This window comes from Gymnoscopelus braueri, assembly GCF_963280865.1.
Source record: "Gymnoscopelus braueri genome assembly, chromosome: 1".
In the NCBI taxonomy this organism is placed as follows: domain Eukaryota; kingdom Metazoa; phylum Chordata; class Actinopteri; order Myctophiformes; family Myctophidae; genus Gymnoscopelus; species Gymnoscopelus braueri.
In genome coordinates this window covers 61,144,230-61,156,935 of record NC_137603.1, presented here as the reverse complement: position 1 = coordinate 61,156,935, position 12,706 = coordinate 61,144,230, and the positions used below count along the sequence as shown (strand labels likewise).

At 41.0% G+C, this 12,706-nt stretch overlaps 1 protein-coding gene across 1 annotated transcript; it reads left to right on the top strand.

Annotated features, from left to right (window-relative positions):
* Nucleotides 1–4,933: 4,933 nt before the first annotated feature.
* Nucleotides 4,934–6,351, top strand: rnf224 (ring finger protein 224; the record flags this gene model as incomplete). Its single annotated transcript, XM_080434086.1, has 2 exons — nucleotides 4,934–5,164; nucleotides 5,986–6,351. The coding sequence occupies 2 exons, from the start codon at nucleotides 4,934–4,936 to the stop codon at nucleotides 6,349–6,351; spliced, it is 597 nt and encodes a 198-aa protein (XP_080290212.1).
* Between the last annotated feature and the right edge of the window lie 6,355 nt (nucleotides 6,352–12,706).

Sequence of the window (12,706 nt, the reverse complement as noted above, 5' to 3'; positions counted from 1 at the left end):
TCTGATGATGGAGAGGTGGGTGTGTGGTTTGATGACCGAAAAGTCGTAGTCTCAAGCCCCGCTGTACTCAGTGTATCCTGTCCAAGTGCCCATGAGCAAGAACTTGAGGCTGCTAATTGTCTCCGGATGTTCATTGTAAGATAGCCGTCCCTAGCAACTAGCCTGTTGCTTTTATTTATGAATGAACATAAATCAAATATGATTATATAATGAATATATATATATATATATATATATATATATATATATATATATATATATATATATATATATATGTACTTGAGTCCACACTGTAACAAACTGTAAAAAAAAAGAAAAAAATATTTTTAAACTAGAAATCAGCTGTTTTGTAATTGGAGCTGTTGCGGTGTATGTTTGACATCAAATCTACATGTCAGTTTTGGAAAGCAATGAATGGGTCACAATTAATGATTAATAAAGTTTTGTTCTTTTTCATTTTTGAACCAGTCTTGGGCTGTGTTTGCTTGTAACAACCGTAATGTGAAGTTTAAGATAGATGCCGTAGTGCAGTGGTTCTCAAACCTTTTCATGTCAATGACCCCCACATTAATATATATTTGTCTGCGGACCCCCATCTGAAAATACAAGATTTGTGTTGTTAAAAATACTTCACGTTTTCTAGATTATTTTGAAAATACCGATCTACGATCGGTAGCCGACATACTGTATATAGAGAACCACTGGCGTAGTGAGCATGGCGTCTGATGACCAGGTGTGCCTAGGACAGTAGTTCTCAAACTTTTTCATGTCAAGGACCACCCAAATTGACATATTTGGCCACGGACCCCCATCTGAAAATGTTTTGTGCCAGGGACCCCCAGAAGAGAATATATGTATATATATGTAAAAAGACAAATGTTTTCAATATTAAAAAAAAAAACATAAAAATGTACAAGCTCTATTTTTCGAAGAAATCGAAAAATAGCAGATGTACACATGTTAAAATGATTATGATGCTATATTATACCCCCCCCCCACACACACACACACACTTTGAGAACCAAAGGCCTAGGACTGTCCTCAGTAAGCCGAGACGTCAGTCCTGCAGCTAAAGGGAACGTGAGACCAGCAGGTGTCCAGTTTCAGACTCGCAGCAACAAGGGTTCTAGGAACAGAATGGAACGGGGTTACATACAACAACTCCACCATTGAACAGAACAGAAACGCAACGCAGACTTCCAGTTTCACTTTTATTGATTAGCACAATAACAGAGAAGTAGTCGGGACTGCAGATGTGCGCTTGTCCAATTGAACGGGATACCACTGGTGACCTCCATGAATGCTTCCAACAGATGCAGGAGCACTTCCATCCCAGCAGCTCAATCACACTACCATGTGAGTTAAGACTTTTGACTGTTTTGAAGACTTGTAATCACTTTAGACCTATATTTATTGATTCAATACTTTATTAACGGTTTGCAAAAAGTACAGATGTACACTGTACAGTTATACAGTCATACAATAACTCTAAAAGGACAACACACAAAGCCCTGAGGGCTTGTTTCCATTGTGGTCCTGTGTATTCAATTCATCAAGACATATAAAGATATACAATACTATACAAGTGTACTATATAGTGCACTTTGTCATACAATGAATAGCGAAAATAGCCAATGGATCTGCTATTTTCTCAGACTTTTAAAATTATTATTATTATAATTTTTTTTTAATGTGACTAATACTTTGAAGTAAGTGTCCTCTTTTTCATGGTGATTGTGGTTTTATTGTAGCTATGATTATTATAATTATCAGGTGGACAGCATAAAACACATTTCCACAATGGAGACTTTCAACTTTAGCTCGACTTCCATCAGCACTAACGGCCCCAATCCTGGATTGTTGTGAAAATACATACATTCACATTGTTAAAAAAGTTTGTAATTGTAAATTAGATGGTAACGCTATTTGGAACTTTCCCACAATTATAATAGTACTCCAGAAGTTGCCAATGTAAAGAAACCAATTACAGACCCCAAATAAATCCAGAAATATTGGTATATCGTTATACCCTTTATCTGAGCCAATCACCTAGTCCAGTTAGCTCTCAATCTTTTTCGTGCCAAGGACCCCCAATTGATATGTATTTGTTCAAAAATAGCAGATGTACAAGCTTGCAGCACGGCACGAAGTGTCATCATAAAAGATGACCATTCTGCCAAAAATAGCCGCTCCCCACGCTCACAATGTGTCGCTTCGTGACGGGTTGGGAGCTTGTAGATCGGCTATTTTCAGCAAAGAGAAAATAGAGGGGAAAAGCCTGGGGGAACACAGTCAACAAAGTATTTAAAAAAAAAAGGCATGGGTTTCCGAGGCTAACGAAGTATAGGCCTATAGGGTTTAACCACCTAAACCCCATATGGTTGAGCTAGTGTCTTTTCAGTTTTCTGTTCGACACGCTCACAACACGTCGTAGCGTGATGCGTTGTGAGCTTGTTGATCTGCTCTTTTCATAGAAAGCTTTCCCCACAATACGGATGCTGGGGTTTTAAGTGGTTAAGGGGTTAACTCACAGGTTCAGAATATAACTGGATCTCTGATTCTGTCTCTTTGGTGGCATGAATTTTTAAAGAGATGCGAGCCGAGGAGAAAGTCTTAACCTCTCATTCCTAAGTGTTTGATTTTCATTTGGTTCTCTCTCTATGTGTGTGTGTGTGTGTGTGTGTGTGTGTGTGTGTACCCCCCCCCCCCCCCCCAACAAGGACGGCTGTGGTCCATTGAAGTGTGTGGTTCATGAACTTTGGAGAAACGGCCTTGGCTGTCTTGTCACAGTGACTGCAGAAACCATGGCAATGACAACATTCCACTGGAGTTATGAAAAAAATAACTGGTGGGCATTTTAATTTTCTTTTACTACCGTAGATTTTTTTGTGTAAGGAATTTGCTGGCATCTGGATAGCATCACGTCAACCAATAATAACCTTCTAGGGTCCTAGAAGGAATGTAATGTCACTGATCTAGAATCTGATCCTAGAATCTAGGATCAGATCCTAGATCAGTGACATTACATTCAAGCAGCAGTAGGAGTACAAGGATCAGATCCTACATCAGGACAAATTAGTAATAATGATATAATTAGTATAATACATTCATATAATATATAATTAAAGGTAGGGACGTAGGGTAATTAAGTGATATTTTTTGGTTAAAACAAAACATCTTTTGTTAAACGGTTAAAGCTCTATATTCTGATAGTAATCATTGCTATAGAGTGTTTAATAAGCACAATAAAACAAAATACAATTTCAGGTAGGTGACAACATTTCAGCCAATCAGGAGAGAGTACCAGCTTCATTCATCAGCTTCATTTTTATAGTGTTCCAGTTCCAATTGTGTCTGCTCATTTAGATGTGTCATCACTTCCAATTTCACTTTTTTAATCTGTATCCTGTCTGAGTTCTCTATCCTGATTGGATAAAATTGGTATCCTGACCTGAAAATGCATTTTCTGTTTAACAAAGAGCAGGAGAGACTCTGAGCAAACTGAACAAACTCTCAATGACTGAGTAGAATATAGAGCTATTAACACTTATTTTAACCAAAGAAAATCACTTACCCTACCTTTAAAATGTATCTACATAATACATATATGCTATATACAGTATTTCACATAATGGCAGAGAGTTCATATATTCTGCATGATCGTTTTTGTCACTCTATTGTTATGCAACAGTCACCTGGGTTGCCCATGGTTACATTTACACACATACTTTATCAAATATTCATGTAGGGAAAGTAGAGTATTGGTTTACAGCAGTGGTCTGCCCAGTACAGTACCAGTCTTTACTGGTCCTTTCCCAGGCTCTCAGTGGTTTAAATGTTAATGGTTTAAATGTATATCATTGTGTTAACATATCGTTGCTGTCGGGCAGAAACCTCTTATCTTCAGATTCTAACTCTAACTTTGAGTTTTTTCGTAAATTAATGCCATACTGCCTACTTGATCATACTACAGTGTCACACAAAAGTATGAAAAGTAGCAGATCCGTACGTTTCGAACTTGTACTGTAGATCTGTTACTTTGCTACTTTTGAATTTGAATCCTGAAAAGTAACAGTTTTGGACATAGTATGAGGTTTCCACCCGACAGAGACGATATGCATGTAATCATTCACATTGCATACTGTATGTCTACTGTGTTTCTCTTAACCCATTAAGACCTGCAACGTATCTGTGTCACTTTAGATTTCTTTGGCTATTCAAAAATAGCAGATATACAAGCTTTTTTTTTTTTTTTTTTTTTTAAACTGTTAGGATTTAGAAAACATTTTTAAGAATCGCCTCAGGTCTTAATGGGTTAATGTTTTTTTGTTCAATATACTCGGTAGTGTTCGTGGCAATCTGCACATGAAGTTAATTATGACCTAGAGCAGTGGTGTGTTCTAGTTTTTTTCCGGAGGTATACGATAATCATTCCTTGCACGACATGCGCGTGGTCTTGGGTATAATGCTAGCGCGTTTTCAATGGATGAAATGGTTAGTAGACGGTATACGCTTTTTCCCAAAACATTCTGCATGGTATACTACGTATACACCGTAACGCGGTAGAACGCACCAGTGACCTACAGTATGCAGTGTTGACACTTTGGCCCGAGGAAGGTGCTAGAGTAGAGGAAAGGTCATGGGGTCATCATTATCAGGTTTCACTTGAAGGTGCACGTAGTAAATTCCAAGACAATCCATCCAATTCCAAGTACATAACCAACCCATTTAGACCTGAGGCCGATTCTAAAAACGCCTTGTAAATCCTGACCTAAGTTTTCTGAAAAACCTCAAATATTTATTCCAAAATTACAAAACCATTATGTTGCTATACAACTGTACATAGCAACAACAACCCCAAAAGGGGTTCCCGTCTTGAAAGGTATAGTTACAAATATGGGTTCCCGCCACTCAATCCAAAACAACTTTTCAGATGGCGGAAGAGGATGAGCCCAACCCGTTCACGGGCCCAGCAGCCCAGCCCGGGAGCTCGGTGACATTGGACGCGCCTCTGATGCGGCTGCCCGGTGACAGTCCCAAGCTGGACTGCATCGTGTGTTTTGCCGGCTTCAATCTGAGTGACCGCCTGCCACTGAGACTGTACTGCGGCCATACCTTCTGCCAGGCATGTCTGAAACGACTGGACACGGTCATCAACGATCAGGTTGGTGGTGGAGGGCAAGTTTGGATTTGCTGGGGGGGGGGGATTGGGGCGTTAGAATCCATGCATCTGCTTTTGATATTCCCCTCTATAGATCTCTGTAGACATCAATCTGCAGACGTCTACATTTGTGTATTTAGACGTCTATTAGAGGTCTTTAGCCGTGGTTCTCAAAGACCCCCAGGGGTCCTTGGGGGTTCTAGGGACCCCCAGGGGTCCTTGAGGGGGTTCTCACCAAAATGAGTTAAAATAGCATCACAATCGCCGATCCCCAAACTCACATCGCGTCACAATGCGAGCTTGAAAAAGAATCTTGAAAGAATTTGGAATATTTGTTAAAACATTCTAACACAAATCTTGCATGGGGGTCTTTGGCACAACATATTTTCAGATGGGGGTCCACGGCCAAATACATTGACATAAAAAAAGTATGAGAACCACTGGTCTGTACACATCTACAGATGTATACTGTAGACGTATATAGACTTCTGTAGACATGTCTACAGAAGTTTATAGATACCAACTAGACATCGAATAGGCGTCTACAGGGCTCAATACGTCTGTAATCTTTCACTATATCGTCTCTGTCGGGTGGAAACCTCATATGTCCAAAACTGTTACTTTTCAGGATTCAAATTAAAAAATAGCAGATAGCAGATCTACAAGCTCAAAACGTGTCGCTTTGCGCCGCGTTTCGAGCTTGAAGATCTGCTACTTTACATACTTTTGTAGTATGATCAAGTAGGGCTTAATGTACAGAAAAGTAAAAAATGGAGATAAGATACATACATTGTATTCGTTGTCTCTTTTCTTTTCCTCTATAGATGTGGATCCCCTGTCCTCAGTGCCGTCAGAACACGCCTCTGCCCAGAGTGGGAACCAGCGGCCTGGACCTGGACTTGGCTTACTTCCTGGCCGTCAAAGCGGAGCTGGATCCCTGTCCCTCCCAGGCCTCCCCAGGCAGGTCCAGACGAGCAGGACATGGGGGGACTCTGGCCGCCGGACTCCCTGTCTTCTGGGATGATGAGAAGCTGTGGTCAGGAAAGTCCGGTGTGGTGGACATTCCGCCGTCTGAATCGGCCGCCTGGCCGCGCGGAGGATTGGCCGAACCGAGGTTCCATCGCTATAGCAACTGTTGCCCTGCGTCCCTGTGGTTCTGTTGCATGTTCTGCTGCCCGGGCCGATGCTAGGTGTTTTTTTCTTTTCTTTTTTGGAAGACCTATAATACCGTATGACATCATCACCGTGATGTCCCGCCCTTATAGGATTTGCAATAGTACACCTCAATGCTACGAATCCTATATTAAAACTGGCTTAGGGGAGGACGGGCGGGCAGACCACGTCGTCCCGCTCGTTTCACCATGATCCAGCCATAACAATATAAGGAGTAACTTCCCAATGCAGCTACACCCAATATGGAGTGTGTTGTCTAACCTCAATGTGTCGTCATGGCATCAGGCGCAAACAAATCAGTTAGGTCCATGTATGGGCACAAAAGGGGGCAAGCCCATATATGGGCATATACTGATGACATCAAGGATCTCCATATATGGGCATAAAAGGGACATGGACTGACAGATAGAGATTTCCATATATGGGCATAAAAGGGACAATGACTGACAGATAGAGATCTCTATATATGTCTATATCTATATCAATCGGATCGGCTGTGAGACGTAGGTGTGATGGCCGCGTAGCGGCCCCGAACTTCTAGTTATACAAAATGATACGTTGTATTAAGTATTTGGATGACAATGGCAACCTTTGTTTACATAATTCAACATCAATTCTAACTTCAACAGCATTGCTTTTTTCCCCTGAAAATGTTGGTTTGCTGTTTATGGAGGGGAATCTAAAAAGAAGAAAAAAAAATCACACCCTGTGTGAAGTGGGCGGTGTCTTGCTAGCTAATCACAATACTGAATGGAGTCAACCAATCATGTACAAACAATAAATACATTTATTGAAACACTCTTTATGATGGACGAAACCATAACTTAAAAAAAACAAATGTATTGTTTTTTTTTAAAGTTATGGTTTCTTATATAGGGCTATGCACATGTGTCATGTGACTCTGGCCAATCACAGTCCTGAATAGACTGTGATTGGCCAATCACGGTGCAGGGTTAGGCGGGGTACTTTTTGGCCAATCACAGCGCAGGATAATTGTACAAATATCCAAACCTCACTTATAGGGGCGGTTTCACCGCCCAAAAATTACCAAGGTGATTTGTAACTTTTCAACAGCAGACACTGCAAGATGGAGACATTTTCCGTCAGACTTTAGACTCTAGAGGAATGTCAGACTGTGTCAATATTGGTATACTGTATGAGCAATAATCCTCTACCAGTCTACTGTGTCATTCCAATGAATAATCTATCACTGCCGCCTGAACACGTATCCCCTTGCACTCCTTGTATCAGTACTTGTCACCCATTCCGATGGATGCTAGTTATGTTATCCAGAATGTATGTTGGTTTAGTTACTTGTATGTTATTTCCATAAACGTATCATTGCTGTCAGGTGGACACCTTGTATGTCCAAAACTGTTACTTTTCAGAAAATGGGGGGGAAAAATAACCTGTGTTTCAATGGATCCTATGTAGTTATTTAGCCATAAGCTCTAGTTAATACTTTTCATTGGTTCAATATTTAACCATAGACACTTAACCACTTTCACAAAAAAAAACTGTCCGAACTTGCCGATCTATAAGCTCACAGCGCTTCGCATCGTGCCGTGTTGTGAGCTTGTAGATCAGCTATTTTTTTTTATTTGTGCGTATGACGAAGTAGGGCATTAATTTAAAAGAAAACGAAACATGGAGATACAAGGGTTCTGCCCGACAGCAACGATATGCCGTTTGATTGTCCACAGATGCTAAGTATGTTATTTAGAGCGTCACATGCTATCCTACTTACTTTGTAGCACTTGAGTCAGATAAATGCCTAAATTGTGAATTCTAGTACAGTACTAGCTCTACTAGTGTAGTAGGTTGTTGTCACATTTGCTCATTCTTACCCCATTTAGAGCTGTTACACCTATACATTGTTATACATTTCAAGCTGGGAACGCCTCTGTGTCATTTTAGTTGTTGCTATATATCATTGTTGTCGGGCAGAAACCTACCTCCATATTCTAACTTTGTGTTTTTTCGTAAAATTAACCCCCTACTTGATCATCCTACAGTGATACACAAAAGTATCAAAAGTAGCAGATCTACAAGCTCGAAGCGCAGAGCGAAGCGACACGCTTTGAGCTTGTAGATCTGCTACTTTTGCTATTTTTGAATTTGAATCCTTAAAAGTAACAGTTTTGGACATGACAGAGACGATATATAGCAACATTTGGATTTAGAAGGTGTTTTTAGAATGGGCCTCGGGTCTAAATGGGTTAAGCCACAGTAGGCTACTACCATTAGGCAGTCTCTCTGGAGGAAGAGCCTTGCCCATGGTGTCTAAGGTTGTGAGTTCAAGCACTGGGTGGTGCAGAATAAACATGTTCATTCCTACTCATGCACTGTGCTGTGTGATTTAGAGATGCATGATTTCAATTCAATTTTAATTAACATTAGGCAGACAGTTCTGCTGATTGATTCACCTGTTTTTGTCTTATTCATCTTTCTCCTCCCTCCTCAAATTTCTCCCCATCCTTGACCATTGCTGCATAAGAAAACTTTTTTTGGGAGGATTTGGGGCTGATTGTAGACTGATTGTAGACATCCATTTTATTTCAGTGACAGATGTTGAGATTAAACCTAGAGGGAGTAGCAGCCAAAGTCAACAACAGATTCCAATAACTTGCAAGGGTCTCGGAGCATGCTGAAGCGGGTCAAACACACATTTAGTTTGTCCTTGGCAAAAAGCCAAAATGGTAAGGTCTTTAATGTGGGCACTCTGATGCAACTTTGAATTTCTACTCTGGTTTTTCACCTATCAAAATGAAGAACCATAACCATACAGGAAGATGTTTTTCAGAAATCATTAGTTGTTTGGTGTACCTACAATGTCATTCTTCTAGAGGCCATGCGGTCTGGGTCTTGGATAAATGGACGGATGGATGGACAGACAGACAGACATAGTACAGAGAAAATTAATGTTTACCGTTTATGAAACACTCCATAATGTACTGTGTACTGTAACTGTAATTCCTGAAAAAGTATGTTAAATTACTTGCTATCGTGGACTGGATGCATCCATTTGTAGGTTACAACACGCATGTGTGTCAGTATTGTTTTCCAGTATTCTTTCTTTTCATTTGTCCGTAGTAGATTAGTAGATCAAGTAGATTAGGGAGCCACCTCTTAAACAGTATCCCAATTAAATGAAAATGTCTGGCAAAGATGTGATAATTTTTTTAATCTCTGGACGTATTCAGAGAACAAGTAAGGACATTTGCTTTTTGGGAAAAAGAAAATCATTCTGCAGGACAAATATGATCTACAACAATGCAGAACTTGCAAAACTGTGTGTAGTTGATGGTGCTGCAAATTGTATTACCTCCGGCAAGGAGGTCATGTGTTTTAGCAACATTTGCCTGGCTGTATCTCTTGTTAGCAGGATATCTGGAGCAGTTATGAACGAATTTGCGCAAACCTTAGTTGAAAGGTTGGTCCTGGACCAAGGAAGAACTGATTCACTTTTATCACCAGTATAACACCACAATGCTTTGCACAAAGTTTTCGCTACATTATCTCACTCGACCAAATAAATATAGAATACTATAATGCCTTTGAAGAACCAAAGAACCATTAAAATAACGTACAACATCCCATCAACAGGTGGGTCACCTGGTAAGAAGAGAACGCATACCAAATAAATAAAGCCTGAGTTATACTTGGTTGCACCCGAAAATAGACGATCTACACAAAGATGTAGATCGACTATTTTCATATCGTCTCTGTCGGGTGGAAACCTCATGTCCAAAACTGTTACTTTTCAGGATTGAAATTCAAAAGTAGCAGATCTACAAGCTCTTGCAGATCTGCTATTTTTGACCCTTTTGTGTGACGCTGTAGTATGATCAAGTAGGGCATTAATTTACGACAAAACACAAAAAGTTAAAATATGGAGATAAGAGGTTTCTGCCCAACAGCAACGATACAAGTATTTAGAATAGGTATAAATCAGGTACAGTATAAGGCTATAAAATCCTTCCTGCAGTTGGCCTAAGTTCGAATGCGACACAAGGCTCTTTGCTGTGTGTCATCCCCCTCTCTCCTGCCTCTCTCTCTTGCTATAAAAATAAAAAGTAGAATAAAAAAAAAAAAACATCTAGTCATCACCATGACATGTATAGTAATAACTGCAATATACGATGAACGATGTTGCGATGAACATTTTTCCATCTCTTGCTTTGGACTTGTTTGAAACATGAAGCCTGAGTTTATACTTGGCTGCGCATCGTAGCACGCATCGAAAATCGACAAGCTTGAAGCCATGGCTATTTTTAGTGCGCGACACTGCCGTGCAACCACTAAAGCTTTGTTTCTCAAAGTGGGGTCCGGGGACCCCCATGGGTCCTTGGGGGGAGGTACCAGGGGGTCCCCAGCAAAATTAGTTAATATAGCGTCACAATCATTTTAACCACTTTAACCATATTTTATACTTTGGCTATTCAAAAATAGCAGATATACAAGCTCATAAACGCGGCACATTGGTCAAATGTACTCAGTGGCTCCTCGGCCAAGGAGTCTTGGACTGGTTTCAAAACTGCTTTTGTGTCTGTTATTGATAGCCTAGCGCCCAAGAAGGTGGTGAGAGTCAGAGCCCGTACACAACCCTGGATGAATGGAGACATCCTAAATGCCATCAAACTCAGAAACAAAATGTACTCTGAGTTCAGGAAATGCAAAGATGTGCAACTACTTGAAAGATGCAGAAATCAACGAAATGTAGTAAACAAATTGGTCAAAACTGCCAAAAAGAATTTCTTAAATGAAAGCATTGAGGCAAACAAAAGCCACCCACAAAAGCTGTGGGAAGCGCTACAGAAATTGGGCTGCAACAACAAAATTCAAACCAAAGCTACAAACATCTGCATTATTTCAAGTGGCGTGCTCATTACCGACAAGCAAGCGGTAGCGAACTGTTTTAACAGCTTTTTTACCACCATTGCAACCCAGTTGGTAAGCAAACTTCCTCAGCATTCAGGTTTGTACGGCTCTGACCACATCCATGCTCACTATGTTAAACTAGGGGCTAAAAAAAAGACTCCTTTTCATTCAAACCAGTAAATGCTGATGATGTGCAGAAAAAACTACTCGCCCTCCAGCCAAACAAGGCCACCGGCCTTGACAATATCCCCACCAGATTCCTCAGAGACGCAGCTACTGCTATTGCCCCCATAGTAGCCCAAATCACAAACCTATCCATCAGCCAGTGTCACGTCCCACAGGATTTCAAGTTGGCAAGAGTAATCCCTCTGCATAAAAAAGGAAGCAAATTAGAACCTGGCAACTATAGGCCTGTTTCCATCCTTTGTTCCATCTCAAAGGTTGTAGAGCGATTAATTCAAGAACAAATCAACAACTACCTCAGCGAGCATAAACTGTTGTTTGAATTCCAATCGGGCTTCAGAACCTCCCATTCCACTGACACATGCCTACTGTATCTGACCGACTACATCAAACGTGAGGTAGACGCGGGCAAATACTGCGGCATGGTCATGTTGGACCTCCAAAAAGCGTTCGACACTGTAAACCACTCAATTTTACTTGATAAGCTGAGGGCGATTGGTTTTGACTGCACATCACTAAACTGGATGAGATCTTACCTGGAGGGAAGAGAACAAGTGGTTGACATCAACGGAACCATGTCCTCATCCCTCCCGGTGAGCTGTGGGGTTCCTCAGGGCAGCATTCTAGGGCCGTTACTGTTTCTTCTATACATTAACGACATGAGTGCTGCCTGTAACTGCAAATTGTTCCTGTTCGCTGATGACTCGGCACTCCTGATCTCGGGAGAGGACAAGTTGCAAGTTGAGGAGGCGCTCAGCTCCGAACTCTCAAAAATCCGTACTTGGCTTACCGATAACAAACTGTCACTACACCTTGGGAAAACTGAATCCATTCTCTTTGGGACCAAACATTCCCTCAGACAGATGGATGTAAATGATTTCAAGGTCAAAGTCGATGACACAATTATCTCTAGCAAAGAAGAGATTACCTATTTGGGTTGTGTTCTTGACAAATACCTGACAGGTGAAAGCATGGCTACAAAGGTGGTCAAAAGAGTAAACCAGATAACCAAATTTATGGGCAGAGTTTCCTCTTTTGTCAACCCTCAGGCCCTCAGGACCCTCTCTGGGGCCCTGATTCAACCACTTTTTGACTATGCTTGCACCTCCTGGTACTCCAACACCTCAGTGTCACTGAAGACTAAGCTTCAAACCTCCCAAAACAAACTGATTCGGCTACTCCTCGGATTGGGGCCCATGACCCACCTTTCTCCCACCCATTTTGCCAGCCTAGGCTGGCTCAGGGTGGAAGACAGGGTTAAACAACTAAAAATGGGACTGGCCTTCAAAATTGTAAATGCAAATTTGC